The sequence below is a fragment of the Schistocerca piceifrons genome, chromosome 5, assembly GCF_021461385.2.
Source record: "Schistocerca piceifrons isolate TAMUIC-IGC-003096 chromosome 5, iqSchPice1.1, whole genome shotgun sequence".
Classification (NCBI taxonomy): domain Eukaryota; kingdom Metazoa; phylum Arthropoda; class Insecta; order Orthoptera; family Acrididae; genus Schistocerca; species Schistocerca piceifrons.
The window spans coordinates 196,246,903-196,264,331 of NC_060142.1; the positions used below are offsets into that span (position 1 = coordinate 196,246,903).

Genomic DNA, 17,429 nt, shown 5'->3' on the forward strand with positions numbered 1-17,429 from the left:
TTTTGACGTGACTTGAATTGACCAGGCGGCCGATATGAATTTGTCTTAAACAACGTCATCCGGAAATCACGTGACAGTTCCAGCTCACCGTTGACAACATGCGCGAAACGCAATACTCACTCCAGAGATATTTCTACTCCATGCAACAGAGCAGAGATACAAATACAAATCAGACCTGTCGTCTGGCGATTCCCCACACTACTAAAAGTGTTCTGGGGAAGAAAATATTTTGCTGTTACATTAGCAGCAAGCTCTTAAAATGAGCTGGTATTGCCGTGATTTAGAAGGAGCGAGAGCAATTACGACAAAGGTTTGTTTTGTTAAAATATTCGTAACTGGTACTTGTCGATCACAGTTACAAAATAGTTAAACTGTGCGTGAGATTGCAGTAAAGTTTCCGTTTTAGGGTCAGATAACGTTCCATCGCACTATAATAGTGGACACCTTGCAAAGATGATGAAACCAAACTGTATTATTGAGGCAATTTATCTTCTCGAACATTAGAGGAGACTCGTATACTTCAGGAATGTCCTCTTTTCAGCATCCAAATTGAGGTTTTCGGGGGTTCAAGCAAATAATTAGATTTAATAAGCGAAAATTTGACGCCTTAGCACTACCGCAGTCAGCGTTATCGTAACGAAAAACAACCTCCCTGATAAATTTCGACCTGGTAGATAAATTATTTTCAAATACAAAATGAAATACAACAGCAAACTAGTGCTTCAAAATGACGATGGTGGACAAACTTCACTTTGAAGCATGATATGCATATAGTGCTAATTTGGATAAAAGGTTGAAACTGGTTATCAAAATAAAAAATAATATTAGTCATCCATAAGATGTGCATTATAGTACTGAGATGGTTTCTACTGAAAAATGTATGATCTAGTCCCAGTTAAATCTGTGCTGCCGTGAGCCTCTTCCGAGTCTATAACGACATTTTCGTCGGCGGCCCTTTAGAATCTTTCCTTACTGCAGTTCCTCGTCATGATTAGATGTGCCGAAAATGGGATAGACAATTTGAAGCTGATCGACGAATATTTCTGCGAGTGAAGTTAAGTTTATTCTTATTGCATATTTGTGTGTTGGGAAAGAACTACGACGGTAAAATCAGAAAATATCATTCTTCTACTGAGGGTTACCGACAATTGTTGAATCGTAATGATTGGGACCGGCCGCAGGGGCCGAGTGGTTCTAGGCGCTTCAGTCTGAAACTGCGAGACCGCTGCGGTCCCAGGTTCGAATCCTGCCTCTAGCATTGATGTGTGCGATGTCCTTAGGTTAGTTAGGTTTAAGTAGTTCTAAGTTCTAGGGGACTGATGACCTCAGAAGTTAAGTCCCATAGTGCTCAGATCCGTTTTCGTAATGATTGGGACGGAGAAGGGACGCGACTGTAGTTGTGTGTGAAGTATTCTCCACCGCACACCGTATAAAGGAATTTCGTACATATTCCTGTGAAGAAATTTTAGGAAAACGGTATGTATATGAACCACACTCGCACTAGCACGCGCGTGCACACACGTACGCACACACACACACACACACACACACACACACACACACACACACAGGGAGCTGCGAGTTGTGTTGTCCTTATCATCGTTTCTTCCTCATTGGTACGTAAGTCGCCAAAGTGGCGTCAACTGAAAACACTTTCAACACGCGGCCGTGTTTCCAGCAGGTGGGGCGGCCCAGCTACACGCATTATTATTATTATTGCCATTTAATCCTTAAATGTTTAATATTTTCACCTAACAGAGTTTATGAGGATCATTCCGTCATTAATGCGTCCGTTTTTCCACCATTTTTGAGCTCTCGCGGCACATAATTTCCGTGTAGGTCTAACTTTTCAATCCTTACGGAGATGTTTTCTTTGTTCCAAAGTCCTGCGAATATTGTTGAATGTAAAACACACATGTTTGAGATACACTACTGAACTATTCACTGATTAACAAGCTGCATACCTTAGACACTAGCTAATTGTATATGGAAACGGTGCAATAGATGTGAACGATGTGAAGTGGTCGGTACAGTGTTTCAGTGGTGGTGAAACGGGTAAGTGACAACCCAGTCTTTCATGATAATGAACGGTGTCCCGAACTCATCCCTGTTGATCGGAAAACAATGACCAAGGAATTGCATGCACAGCTGAACGTCAGCTGTAATGTGTTAGACATCGCTATCACCGGAGATGAGACCTGGTTTCAGCAATACGAGCTGGAATCTAATAGGAAGTTAGTGAAATGACATTTTGTGATGGCAGTAGTAATTCACTTTTAACGCATTCTTAACATTTTCTTTAACATAAGCACGGAAAATAATTCTATGTCGTTAACCGACATCATTCGTTAACCGACATCATCTACCAATAACAAACATCTTAATGATGTAATGCAGCATCAGATTATCATAAACTGTTTCCTTTTCTAACTGTAACCGTGTTTAACAGAGCATTATTTAGTGATAACCAAGTGCTGTTTCTAATCGTTGTGTGATGTTGCTCAGTGGTGGCCGATATCAACTAATGATATAAAACCTTTCTGCAAATGTGTCAACGAAAATACGGAATGTACATTAAAAACGAATTTCAAGACAGTGCCATCTGCAGGCGAAGTGATATCGGAAGTCTTTTGGGATAGGATGGCTGTGATCCTTTTGGACGTCACAGAGCCTAAACCTACCGCCTTTTCCACAATGTCACAAAACAACAATCACTAAGAGGAAAGTCCTATCTTCCATTTCGGTCAGAGAAAAGACGATACGATAACGTCAAGTTCCACAACAATTTCGCGAACATGGAAGTCATTGCTAAATTTGTGTGGAATGTTCTACCACACCCTGAATACAGTTCAGCTCTGTCTCATTAAGACTTCCATCTCCTTGGGTCTATGAATGATCGCGGTCAACATTTTCAGGCTCAGATGCTGTTGGCAAAGCGTTAAGAGAGCGACCGGTCTCAGTGGTTCGAAGTTTTACGAGTGCGGCCTGCTGTCTCTCGTACATCATGGGCAGGAGTGCATAACGAATGTCGGCGACTGCTTGGAAAAGTGTCAGTATGTAGCTGACATCTTGACACCTGTAACTGTGTTATTTTTTTTTCTGTCCCTTTGCAGAAGAACAAATTTATAAACACCAGCATCTGCTGTAAAAACAGCTTTGAAATGTATTGCTAATTTCGGTTTATATGCATCTTCTTCTGGACGTGGCAAAAGTCGTTTTAGCATGTTGCCTTCCGATGGATTCAACGTAACTGCTTTAATGTTTCCTTAAATACGCAAACACCGGTATTTGTAATAAATATCTGAAACACAGTATTGATAACTGGAGTAAAAGGCTACTTATATGCTTCCTAGAAAAATTACCCATGTTATTCTTATTACACTCACATCGAATCTGTTGCGAAAATTTCGCAAACTCGTTGATAAAAATCAAATCCTACTTGTCCCTGGGCTATTGTGCTTGCGCATCAGAATTTTTACGTGACATGATACGTTTCATGTCAGTCCTAATTTCGGTCAGAAATAGGAGACATGTTAGTCCAGTTTAAGTTACATGGCAGCTGATTTATCTCTCTCCCTTCAACCCCCCCAACCCCCCCCCCCCCCCAACAATACGCCGTTGGAAGGTTATCCTCAATTACAACAGCGTTTGCTGGTTCGACTGCCCCAAAGGTTGTGCCTGCTAATCCTCAATTAGCATCATAGCTCCGGACGTAATTACAATTAAGACCAGATTTTTTTCCTTAAAGATATTATATTCTATACCATACGCATCAGAATTTGTAAGTTTTTTGAGAAAATCAATCGTACAAACCGTCTTATTTGTTACTAGTTTCGTATTGACAAATCTTCAAAAAAAGGTCATTATTCGTAACTCGTAAAAAACGAATTCAGTGAGAAACAAAACATGGCATATATCCGTTACCGGGAGGTAGTTTACTATTCAGTTAGGAAACCATCTTTCCTTGAGTCCACGAGCTATAAAGATATGATTTCATAGGTTTTAAACTGTTTCCCAGACAGGAATAATTCATGTATTTAAAAAACGAACATACCTTCAGTCCCAACTGAAATAATGGAAAGATTGTTTGACATTCTTGAAGGCATTACAGAGAGCTTCGCAGTGCTTAATGTTTTTACGCGAATTTCGCCGGTGATGGACTTAAAACCGCATTTTCATACCTGCGGAAAACGAAGCAATGTGATCTATGCATACATCCACATCTATACGCCGCAAGCCAACTTGATAGTATTTGTCGGAGGTACTACTTATACCTCTGTCAGTTACCCACTTTCTTGTTAGAATTGAATGATTCACTGGAAGAACGATTGTTGGTAATCTCCACGTAAACTCGAATCTCTCTAATGTTACCTTCATGTTCGTTTCGCGAGACACACGTAAGAGGAAGCAATAAATTTGTTCACTTTCCTCAATTTTATCAGCAAACTACACCTTGTTACATAAAGCCTTTCTTTTAGCGTTCTCCGGTGTTGTTGGCAGAGCATCTCCGTGGGGCTTTCGGGCATAAGGACCCGGAGGCAAAACACAGCTAGGGTAGACCGTGTAAGAAGTGACACTTGTATCTACCTGGAATATTTTAGCATCGCTGCCTGGAATATTACATTATGTCATTCTGTTGAACTTCTAGAAATGATTTCCTATGATTCCACTAAATATCTCATTTAGGCAACTATAGCATTATGTCACATGCGGTATGAAATTTTGTAAGTGTTAAATAGGATTTTAGCTGGTAACTGGCTACCAGTGTGTCCAAACAGAAAGCAACATTCTAAACGTCCGTTACAGATTTCGATCTAGAATTGCCTTCGCTAACCCACTTTTAAACACGAATTTACCTGTAAAAATTTCTTTTCGTGAGTGCGATATCAATCAATCTTCAACGCATCCGGCTCTCTGTAAATTAGATTGAAAATAAAGAATAGTTCGCAAGAAAACTCAGAATGACTGTATTATGAAACAACTACACACAATGGTCAACTGTTAAGCAAAGAAAACTGTACCCTGTTAGGAAAGGCATCTACTGAATTTAAATGAAATGCTGTAAATGAAAACTGATCTTAATTCTTTCACAAAATGTTCATTCAGGCCCTACAACAGATTTTTGCCTGCTCCGTCTGCGTGCTGCAAAATGATGTGCTGAAAGAAATCACCGTGCAACATTTTGCCTTCTTTTCTTTTGTTTCAGACTTTTTTCTTGTTCCTATTTTTTGAAAATAGGGTTGACTGTCCACACAATATTGGGAGGTGTGACATTGCAGGTTTTATCAACTTACTTTCCATCTACCTATAGGGGTCAGCTTCATGAAATATTTGTGAATGATAAGGAAAATATTTTGAAATTATGTTGATTTCTTTGAATGAGACAGAAATGACTCTTTCTAACATAAAGTAGGATTTTTCCTTCGCACTGTCAAACATCATAAAAAGTTCTTTTGCACACGATCTTGAAACAACTATTTTTCACTGTTTGCCCTTTTCGTGAAATACTTTAACATTGGGGGGAGGGAAAAAACTGAAATATTGAACATAAGGCTGGTAGCCTTCCGTTGATACCAGTCCCGTAGAGATCATTAAACACAGTGAAGGCTTTATATTACAATTTACTCTGCACTTTCCCAGTGATATATTTTTAACTAAGAGTGGTGGGGCGAAACTAATTAAAATACTGAACGTATGAATGATACTTCTTGGGTAGTTACACATAAATATTGTTAAGTTCAGTTAAATCTTTAAACCAATTACTGAAGGAGTATTTTCAGCAAATAAAAAATTAATGCAGATTACGTTTTTCCATAGTGCCTGTCCCTCTATACAATCATTTAAAAAATCATCGTTGGTCCTTAATCCTTATTTACATAACCTCAAATGACGTATTCATTCTTGGTGTGGCACATTGGCCATCCAGGCTCCTCACTTCGCCATGAAACAACACTCTCTCGCTCTCCGGCCGCAACTGCTCACAATTGCGACTTCTTGCCTTATTTGTCCGAGCTCTGGTCAAAATCAGAGCCTCTCGTGGTCTAAGAATATGTCACTCAGGTATTCAGGCATGCGAAGATGATCGTAGTGTCAAACATTCAAAAAAACTCGTGTTTCTCATGATAATTACATTTTACTACTATGGATATTTGACTACTATGTATACCTTTCAACTTCTCGTAACTGTCCAAGCCAATCATATCAAAAACTGAAAATTCTGGGTCTCGTCACATCCAGGATAAATATCTGCCGACACAGGCACTTTCAGTTTTGTGACTGAACCTGTAACGCAACATTTCTGTATCACTCTTAGCTATTATGGATACAAAACTGACTACAATTTGAAGTATTGATGGAACGAGGGTTTTGTAGGCTACCATCACTGTGAATGGATTATATTTCCTGAGAATTTTTCCAGTGTGCAATGTATGTGCCTTACCTGTGATTTACCGGTTGAAGTGGTGCAGTGGTTAGCACGCTGGACTACTGTTCGGGAGGACGACGGTTCAAATCCGCATCCGGCCATCTTGATTTAGGTTTCCCGTGAATCCCCTAACTCGCTTCTGGCAAGTGCCGGTATGGTTCCTTTGAAAGGACATGCCCGACTTCCTTCTTCATCCTTCCCTAATCCGATGGGGCCGATGACCGAGCTAGCTGGACCCCTCCGCCAAGTCAACGAATCAACAGGTTATTTATGTAGCCTTCCACATTAAATCTTTCCGTACACTTACTCCTTTACGTTTATTAGATGTGACTGCTTCCACTGACTGTATTCCAGTATTGTAATCCTGAAATAACTTGCTTTCTGCCTGTTTATGCTCATTGCGCTACCTTGATTTACGTTGACAGTCAGCATCCAAGATCTGCATCAAACGTCTAGCCCCTGCAGGTCTTCCAGCCTCTCGATACAGCTTTATACCGCCGAGGCTTAACTATATACAACAGCATCATCCCTGCGGTGTACGAGGGCCTTCATAAGTACAAATGTGTGTGTGAAATCTTATGGGACTTAACTGCTAAGGTCATCAGTCCCTAAGCTTACACACTACTTAAGATAAATTATCCTAAGGACAAACACACACCCACGCCCGAGAGAGGACTCGAACCTCCGCCGGGATCAGCCGCACAGCCCATGACTGCAGCGCTCTAGACCGCTCGGCTAATCTCACGCGGATCAATAAGCACAGCAACACACTTTTCGTTCTCGGTCAATCTCCTTTCAAAAAATGCGGAATTTGTTATGGGACATAGTGGAATAATCCTGCTTCAGCTCCAATAGTTTCAAGAAGTTCCACAACCTTGTGGCACTGTAAGTAGCCTTTAAAACGGCGCCTGTTGCGTAGTTGCGTTTCACGCAGAGAGCTGTCGTTGGGCTTCTTTTGGCAGAAAACCAGAGCATCGGAGATATTCATAGTCTCTCGCAGAATGCATACGTGTACCTGGCAGTGAACTGAAAGCGCGGTGAGCCGTTGGGTGAGGCGTCTGTCATCACCTCGGTAATGTCGCGCAAACCTTTCCGGTCTCCCGCGTGCCGGCCGGTCGCATGCAGCTGTGATTCCTGCAATTCTAGAAGGTGCGGACACTCTCCTGTGACGGATCACAACAAAACCTCTCGATGCACAACTGGACATCTCTGTTGGTAGTGTTGACACACTCGTCCACCAGTTGGGTACTCAAAGGGGTGTGACCGCCGAATTCCTCGCCGCCTAACAGTAGACCATAAAGAGCAACGAAGAACCATCAGTTAGGAATTGCTTGCCCTTTACGAAGCTGATCGTGACAATTATATTTCGAACATCGTCACAGGCAGTGAAACATCGGTTCATCACTTCAAACCGGAAACAAAACGGCAATCCATGTAGTGGCACCACACCATCTTTCCTACAAAGAAAGAGTTTAAAGCCGCATTCCAACTAGTCAAGTCACGGCAACAATATTCGGTACTCTTAAGCGATTATTCTCTTTTACGTCCTCCATCATGGTGCAACGAACAACTCTGAGTTGTGTTGTGCTACCCTCAGGAAAGTGAAGCCGGCCGAGGTGGTCGAGCGGTTCTAGGCGCTACAGTCTGGAACCGCGCGACCGCTAAGGTCGCAGGTTCGAATCCTGCCTCGGGCGTGGATGTGTGTGATGTTATTAGGTTAGTTAGGTTTAAGTAGTTCTAAGTTCTAGGGGCTGATGACCTTAGAAGTCAACTCCCATAGTGCTCAGAGCCATTTGAACCACTTTTGAAATTGAAGAAATGACTTCAGCGTGTTCGTCGCCACAAAAATGGCAACGAGATTTCCTTTCTGTGGTGTCACCGCCAGACACCACACTTGCTAGGTGGTAGCTTAAATCGGCCGCGGTCCATTTAGTACATGTCGGACCCGCGTGTCGCCACTGTGTGATCGCAGACCGAGCGCCACCACAAGGCAGGTCTGGAGATACGGACGAGCACTCGCCCCAGTTGTACGGACGACATTGCTAGCGACAATACGGACGAAGCCTTCCTCTCATTTGCCGAGAGACAGTTAGAATAGCCTCCTGCTAAGTCCATGGCTACGACCTAGCAAGGCGCCATTAGCGTTACCTAGTTTGAGAGTTATCGTATAAATGTCTCAAGAAGAACGTTGTAAACCAATAAAGAATAAAGTTAAGTATATTCCAAAGCTACGTATTTTCTTGATAGCAGTCATAACGTATCCTGTTCCAGACTTGACGCCAGTCGGCGTGTGTGTACGCGTGCCTTTCGGCTCCCTTCTCAGTGTGGTTTAGCTAGCTTGTTACGCCACAACACTTTCTCCGTGAAAACCCAAGGCTTCACACATCTCTGCGTACCTGAGAGGAACTCAGAAAACTTCATTGGACCGCTCTTCCTCGTTCACCTTACAGCCCGTGTCTCGCACCTTCCGAATTGCACTTGTTTTCCCAGTGAAGGATGCATCCTGTGAGAGGCATTACGTGGATAATTGGGAGGATAGTGATGCAGCAAAACATTGACTCCGGCGTCGACCAGTAGAAAGGAACCAAGCGGTCATACCGGCCCTCTCAGAAAGGCTGCGTAACGCCGCTGCATTGAATGAACATTATGCTGAAAAATAGGGTTTTCAGCCAAAAGAATGGCGAATAATGTGGTGTACTGGAATCCTTACAGAAAATAGTTTTATATTGCTTACTGAAAGCCTCTCGTACTTGTCACGGCCCTTAAACGTCACTTACCAAGTAACTCACTTCAATGCTGTGTGGGAATGACCCACGTAAAAATCAGTAGGGTGCCACCTGCCTGACGCTGACGCTAAACATACGGACCTGATCCTTGGCCTGAGGTATGGAGTCTAAACTTTGTACAGCTGTTCCTCCAAGATCCTAACGGGTTAGAATGGTGTTGCCTTTCGTTCTGGATGGTCCTTGCGTGTTGCCTGGCCATGAATCCTGGTTGCCAGCAAGCAGGCATGCTGGCGGTGATGTTGGATGATCCTGCGGTACTAGTTGTTCTTCCCATCTCGCGCTATGTTGTTCAGTGCGGACTCTAGCTCGGGTGAGAGCTTCCTCTCTCCATCTCGAACTTCCTTCTTCAGCCTCGCGACCGCATCCTCCAAGATGAAGCCCCAGTCGCGGGGCGTGAAGATTGGGTTCGAGTTGGTGGTGTGGAGGTCCTTCTTCGTGACGAATTCGAGCATAATTGCCCGATATCCGCCGCGAAGCTGGAACGGCCGGTGTGGAAGCGGTGGCTTCCGTTTCCCTGCCGGAGTGCAGCCTTTAGTTATATAGCCGCGCTGTGCCCACAGACGCGCCAGAGGTGCGGCTGAGCGGCGTCCCGACCGGCGACGTGGAGGAGGGCGCGTCGCACGTGGAGCTGCGCTGCGAGGCCGACGCCAACCCGGCGGCTCGCGTCGTGTGGCGGCTCGCGGGCGAAGTGGCCAGCGTGGACTCGCGGCTGCGGCTGGCGCCCGCCATGCGCCGCAACTCCGGCACCTACACCTGCTCCGCGCAGAACTCAGTCGGCACCAGCCGCCGCCTCGCCGTGGACATCGACGTCAAGTGTGAGTACCGCTGCTCCGCCCCAGCGCGCCTTCTCTGACCTACTGCCTGCTGGCTTAGTGCGCACTTGATGTTGGCTCAAAACAGCCTTAAACATCAGTAAATCAACTTTCAAAACATCCATTTAGCTGTTTATGTTGCATTCAGTCACTGTCATTACCTCAATCATTATAAACAGAAAGCACAAGTTATGGAAATCATGTTTTAGTGTGTGGGCAGAAATCACGAAGGAAGCTCCATAAGCTTCAATTTTTGGTCCACTCCTATTCATTATACTATAGGTGAATGCCCTTCCACCTAACATGCAACATGCAGGAGACATCGTGTTTGCAGACTATGCTAGTGTTTTAATAAACTTGACAAGAGGGAAAGAAAAAAAACAGAAAACAAGAAAAAGAAACTGTTAATGTTATCCGGCAGTAGCCGGGGGACCTCAGAAGATGTCTGCCGCAGCTGGAGACGAAACGTCAGGTAGAAATTTTATACATCGACTGCGGCCTTTCAGCCCGGAAGTTTTAACTGAAGACAACACCGGCCGTGAAAGCCTACATTAAAGAATTATTAATCAGTTTTCAGAAAATGAATTCTGTCTTAATTTTGAGGAAACAAGCTGTTTTCAGTTCTGTGCGGTAAATACAGTCATGCCACCGATTGAAGAAACACATGGACATGAGTCAGTTGGTTGGTTGGTTGGTTAGGGGAAGGAGACCAGACAGCGAGGCCATCGGTCTCATCGGATTAGGGAACGACGGGGAAGGAAGTCGGCCGTGCCCTTTGAAAGGAACCATCCCGGCATTTGCCTGGAGCGATTTAGGGAAATCACGGAAAACCTCAATCAGGATGGCCGGACGCAGGATTGAACCGTCGTCCTCCCGAATGCGAGTCCAGTGTCTAACCACTGCGCCACCTCGCTCGGTCATGAGTCAGTTAGAAGGGGAGAATGCTCCAAATTTTAGTCTCTACATATTGATGAAAACTGTTATTCGAAGTAACATGATACTGAGCTCCTAAATTATGTACAAATACTTTCGTAGCAAACCACCTAAACTTCTAACAAATGGTTCAAATGGCTCTGAGCACTATGGGACTCAACTGCTGTGGTCATCAGTCCCCTAGAACTTAGAACTACTTAAACCTAACTAACCTAAGGACATCACACACATCCATGCCCGAGGCAGGATTCGAACCTGCTACGGTAGTAGTCACACGGTTCCGGACTGCGCGCCTAGAACCGCGAGACCACCGCGGCCGGCAACTTCTAACATATGTTGCTTATTTACACTGCATAATGACATGTAAAATGTTCTGGGACAATTCGTCAGCCGACCGGGTTGGCCGAGCGGTTCTACAGTCTGGAACCGCGCGACAGCTACGGTCGCAGGTTCGAATCCTGCCTCGGGCATGGATGGGTGTGATGTCTTTAGGTTAGTTAGGTTTAAGTATTTCTAAATTCTAGGAGACTGATGGCTTCAGAAGTTAAGACCCATAGCGCTCAGAGCCATAATTCGTCATTTAGAAAGAAATAAAATATAATGTTTCCGTTATTTCAAGCCAGTGAGTCATATAGGAATTTGTAAAATGACGTCATGTTCCTTCCATTTACCGGTATCATGCACATATATCCTGTGAAAAGCCTCGGTGCACACCATTTCGTTAGTAATAATCGTTGAAAAAGTTTACAGAGCGTCTAACTATTTAAATAATCCCTTCCTGCCGCGAGGGATTAGCCGAGCGGTCTAGGGCGCTGCAGTCACGGACTGTGCGGCTGGTCCCGGCGGAGGATCGAGTCCTCCCTCGGGCATGGGTGTGTGTGCTTGTCCTTAGGATAATTTAGGTTAAGTATTGTGTAAGCTTAGGGACTGATGACCTTACCAGTTAAGCCCCATAAGATTTCACACACGTTTGAACACTTGAATCCTTTCCTGTACGGGGTGAGCAGGTAGGATCAAATAAAATTAAAATAATATATAAATAATTTTCAACGGGTGCTTATTAAATAAATGATATACAAAAAGCGTTGATGGTGATGTGAACAGTTCTGCTCTGTAAGAACTGTGATAGATGAGGTTCTCGTATAGTTACGAAATTTCTGAGGGAAAGGTGTGGAAAGAATGTTTACGAAAAGGTTATATGAAAGGACGTCTCTGTTGGGATATATTAATTGACAAGGTTTACAATATAAGTTACAGAAGAAGAGCATTGATTGTAACCTTCTTTTGCAAGGCCACATATGGGCAAGTTGGATGGGTACGTCTCATGGCTTACCCTGACGCTGGTTTACAGAAGGACGTGAAAGTGTGGAAATGAAAGGACGTGATATATGCTGCTACAGGCCCGATACCAAGCCAGAGCTGTTTTGTGATAATGGACAGATACACTGTGGTGTTGGAACTCGAAATTTACAGCAGACCGACGATGTATTTCCGTTGGTCAGACATAACATACGGACGGCAGCAGGCAGTCGAGTATCGAAACCAAGGCGGAGAACGAGTTGTTCAAGGATATGGAGGAAGGTCGATGCCACATTTGCCTGATGATGCTCATGAGATATATTCCTCAATTATGCCCATTTACTGCTTTAAGGGTACTATGGACCTACTTTGAATGGTTACTAGATGAGGATTTCTTAGTATTCATAGTTTAGGGGGCTGGATGATTATAGATTACTACGTAACGGTTTTGGATATGGAATAGGCAGAAAGTTTCGTTTTCACACTATTAAAGGATAAGGGTCATTGGCTACACCAGGAGGTGAAGAATGAAATAATAGTTAACCCCGCCTTAAAGTGCTGCAAATAACTCTTAGCTATATCATGGAATGAGACATAGTGAAGCTGGTACAACGTTGTTCATTAGCCTTGGTGACGCCGTTTTTGATGAAATGTCAGTACAGAAAGAAATGATCTCGCAGTGTGATGTCTCCACACATTGAGAATGAGGGCGCCATATGCGGTGACGCCTCGGTTTCCAGGAAAAGCGCCCTCTGACGACCAGCAGAGATTCGAGATAACAGTTTTAGGGCTGCATTTCTTGTCACCCACCCATGGCATTAGGGATTTAGTCCTTCGAGCGAGTTGACCATATGTACATCACATGCTCTTGTCCATCAAACCACCCATTTATGTTCGTGAATAATCACCCATCAGATCTAACATCGTTCATATGCTCCGCGGACAGGTGCACCGGCCACTCACAGTATATCGATGTCAGTTCTGTATGCCGCAGCCTTCACAGTACACCTGGGAAGTAGCGTATGTTCACGCAGTGTACACAATCACAGTCAGGAGTAATGGAAAAAGCTACATATTCCTGAATCTAAAGTGGAACACAGAATACAGTGTTAGATAAAGGCTACGTAGCACTTAAAGAGGAATCATTGTGTATCGACTATAGCTCTGAAGATTGACGATTCATAAATCGAAAACTTGTAATATTAAAGGAAAAAAACTTTGTGATCACAGAAGACTGAATAAAAACTAGTAAGAACACCGGCGTCCTCATACCCCTTTCAGGAGTGCTAGTAGATGAGCAAAACGACCCGCAGGGGCAGCAGCGTGCGTTAGAACGCTACGTTTTGGATTCTGGGAGACACGCTGAAATGGGACCCGACGGATTAACGACAATAATACGACGAATAAACGTTATATAGTTTAACGCATACTAAAAGAGATTGTGCGCAATGACTGGATAATATTGTTTCATCGAAAACATTACGACGCATAAAAAGACGTGGACAAACCTCGTATTGTTCATAGTCTGGGTGTGATGGATGTAACGGAACTGCATACATAATTACGTTTAAAGAATTTTAATGAAGTTGATAGTGTCTACATTGGTTAACTTGAAGCCCGGAGATGAAGTAACTGTAGGTTTGGAGAAGTATACCTGTTATTATGGTAATATTTGCGCCGGATTAAATGATTTTTGTGGCGCATCTGAAAGAGAAGGCTGGTAGTAGTAGTATGTAACATGAAACGAAAGCTGCGTAACATGGTTACTTTCTACCTTTGGTTGCATAGCTCTAGAAATAAACAGGGTGAGTTACTAACTATTTCACCAAGTATAACTCCTAAAGTATGATAGAGTTGAAATGTTTGTGGAACAAAAGTTGCATATAACAACGGGGGCCATAATATGACGTGTGTTTTTTGTTGCTGGATGTGTCGCGTCAGAGACATGAAGGTCAGCTTTGCTTTTTTAAATGGGATACTATAGCTTGGTACTTATTTTCTGATAGCGGCTATCGAGGCGAATCCAACGATTTGGGAATTGTCTCTGCAACTCATTTCTAGCCATCAGCAAAAAATGTGCCGGATACCCATCGTGTTGATACTACATTCTGTTCCTTGTTTCTAGAGGTATTTCTTCCAATAATAGACCTAATGTTTCTTACAGGAATGTGGTGTAATTCCTACCATGAAGATTTCCTTCGATGAAATAGGGCCTATAATTCTGTCCTCCAGAATACCACACCACACATTTACCGACCACGGTTTTTGGTGTACAACTTGCCGCAGCCAACATGGATATTCAGTTGCCCAGTAATGCATGTTACGCAAATTAACATTCCCACGGTTCGTGAATGTAGCCTCGTCAGTAAATAAAATCAAATTAATGAATGAGTCATCCCTTTGAATCTGAAGTTGAGCCCATCCGCAGGATTCAATGTGACGCATAGAATTAGCACCAGTTAATTCTTCGTGGAGACTGATAAGCTAAGGATGATATTTACGGCGATGCAGAACACGAACAACACTAATCTGACTCGTGCCAGATTCCCTTGCAATTTGACGTGAACTAACAGAAGGATCTCGAACCACAATGGCAAGAATACCAATTTCAGTTCCCTCGTTAGTAACTTTCCCTTGCCGAATATGTTTCCGAAGCGTTAAAGATCCAGTTTTTCTCGATTTGTCATACACATATTTAAATGTTCGACATGTAGGGTGATTAAGTTGATGAGATCTTTCAGGGTATGAGTCTCTAGCTCTCACTGAATTTCGTTGGCATACTCCGGAAATGGAAGCATATCAGCTTGTTCTCGGAAGGAATACATCATTCAGATTCGCTTGATTCGACGATACTACTCTTACCGTTCCTATTAGTGTTGTATTGCGAAACTGTCGAGTGGTGTTTACATGTTAATGGCACGTTAGATGGTTACGCCTATTCGGCGAATATTTACCATTTGCACTATGTACGAGACAGAATTGTCGGGGCACGTGCTTCGATAATTGCCGATGTGATAAGGAAAACCACTCAGTCCATGATAAGAAGTTTGCAGCACTGCATTGATAACAATGGTCATCACTTCGAACTCCTTCTGGAAACGGCTGTTCATGCCACCTTTTCGACCTTCGTTGACCTTCAGAGAACTTACTGTAACACATCACTGGATTCGTCTCGATAGCCGCTATCAGAATATAAGTATGAAACTATAGCATCCCATTAAAATAAAAAAAAAGTTGCCTCCATATATCTGGAGCGACCCCATCTAGCAACAAAAGACAAACGTCATATTATGGAGCCCGATGTCCCACGCAACACTTGTCCCACAAACTTGTCAGCTAATATCATGCTTTCGGAGTTATTCTACGTGGCAATAATCTGTGACTCACCCTCTGTAAGAAATCTTATGGCAATTGCGTTATTTCTTCTGTCGATAACGAGAGTAAAGAAAATTTGGGATTGAACCTAAGCTCAGATTGGAAAAAGAGATAGAAGGGGATCTGCAGTGTTCTTTGTAATTATCTTAATTGTCTTATGAAAAACTGCGAAAATTTTCAGTTCGAACAAGTACACGTGTATGTTAACTCAGCTCTTACAGAGTGGGAGCCTAATTCAGTGAATATAGCGTCAGTTCTCTATGTTATAATGAGTGACAATCTTAAAAATCTATGTGAGAATATACGAATAAATAATTTCAAAGTACGTTGATTAAATGTAAATATTCAACTTGAGATGGTAACAGGCGATGCACTACATTACTTTGTCACTGAAGTAGTCATGGTTTTCACCCCACGCGCAGGTCGCCGAAGTGGCGTCAAATCGAAAGACCTGCACCAGGCGAATGGTCTACCCGACGGGAGGCCCTAGCCACACGACATTTCCATTTACCCCGAACAGTAGTTTGGCGCAGCTACAAGCCACACTCTGTCGTGTACAAACCTGCAAACTACAACCACGTTATGAAACCATCATCAGATATAAATTGAAGGCAGTACTAAATAGAGGATCATAAATTAAAACTCTGTCACCTTGTCTGAAACAAGTGATGCACCTCATGTTTGACACACAGACAATACCGTTTACACTTCAGCGCTAATCTTCAGGCTTGTCTTCAATGTTTATATCATAATGGCTATACTCAGAAACGTACACTACTGGCCGTTAAAATTGCTACACCACGAAGATGACGTGCTACAGACGCGAAATTTAGCCGACAGGAAGAAGATGCTGCGATATGCAAATGATTAGCGTTTCAGAGCATTCACACAAGGTTGGCGCCGGTGGCGACACCAGCAACGTGCTCACATGAGGAAAGTTTCCAACCGATTTCTCATACACAAACAGCAGTTGACTGGCGTTGCCTGGCGATACGTTGTTGTGATGCCTCGTGTAAGGAGGAGAAATGCGTACCGTCACGTTTCCGACATTGATGAAGGTCGGATTGTAGGCTATTGCGATTGCGGTTTATCGTATCGCGACATTGCTGCTCGCGTTGGTCGAGATCCAATGACTGTTAGGAGAATATGGAATCGGTGGCATCAAGAGGGTAATACGGAACGCCGTGCTGGATGCCAACGGCCTCGTATCACTAGCAATCGAGATGACAGGCATCTTATCCGCATGGCCGTACCAGATCGTGCAGCCACGTGTCGATCCCTGAGTCAACAAATGGGGACGTTTGCAAGACAACAATCATCTGCACGAACTGTTAGACGGCGTTTGCAGCAGCATGGACTGTCAGTTCAGAGACCATGGCTGCGGTTACCCTTGACGCTGCATCACAGATAGGAGCGCCTTCGATGGTGTACTCAACGACGAACCTGGGTGCACGAATGGCAAAACGTCATTTTTTCGGATGAATCCGGGTTCTATTTACAGCATCATGATGGTCGCATCCGTGTTTGGCGACATCGCAGTGAACGCACATTGGAAGCGTGTATGCGTCATTGCCATACTGGCGTATCAACCGGCGTGATGGTATGGGGTACCATTACACGTCTCGGTCACCTCTTGTTCGATTGACGGCACTTTGAGCAGTGGACGTTACATTTCAGGTATGTTTCGACCTGTGGTCCTACTCTTAATTCGATCCCATGGAAACCCTACATTTCAGCAGGATAATGCACGACCGCATGCTGCAGGTCCTGTACGGGCTTTTCAGGATACAGATAATGTTC

General features: G+C 43.6%; 1 protein-coding gene across 1 annotated transcript in view; it reads left to right on the plus strand.

Moving 5' to 3' along the window:
• The window catches only part of LOC124798888 (irregular chiasm C-roughest protein), a 397,241-nt gene that overhangs the window by 334,969 nt on the left and 44,843 nt on the right, over positions 1–17,429 (plus strand). Inside the window, exon 8 of the mRNA XM_047262420.1 lies at positions 9,771–10,025. Coding sequence (XP_047118376.1) covers positions 9,771–10,025 — 255 coding nt within the window. The remainder of the gene's footprint in view (positions 1–9,770; positions 10,026–17,429) is intronic.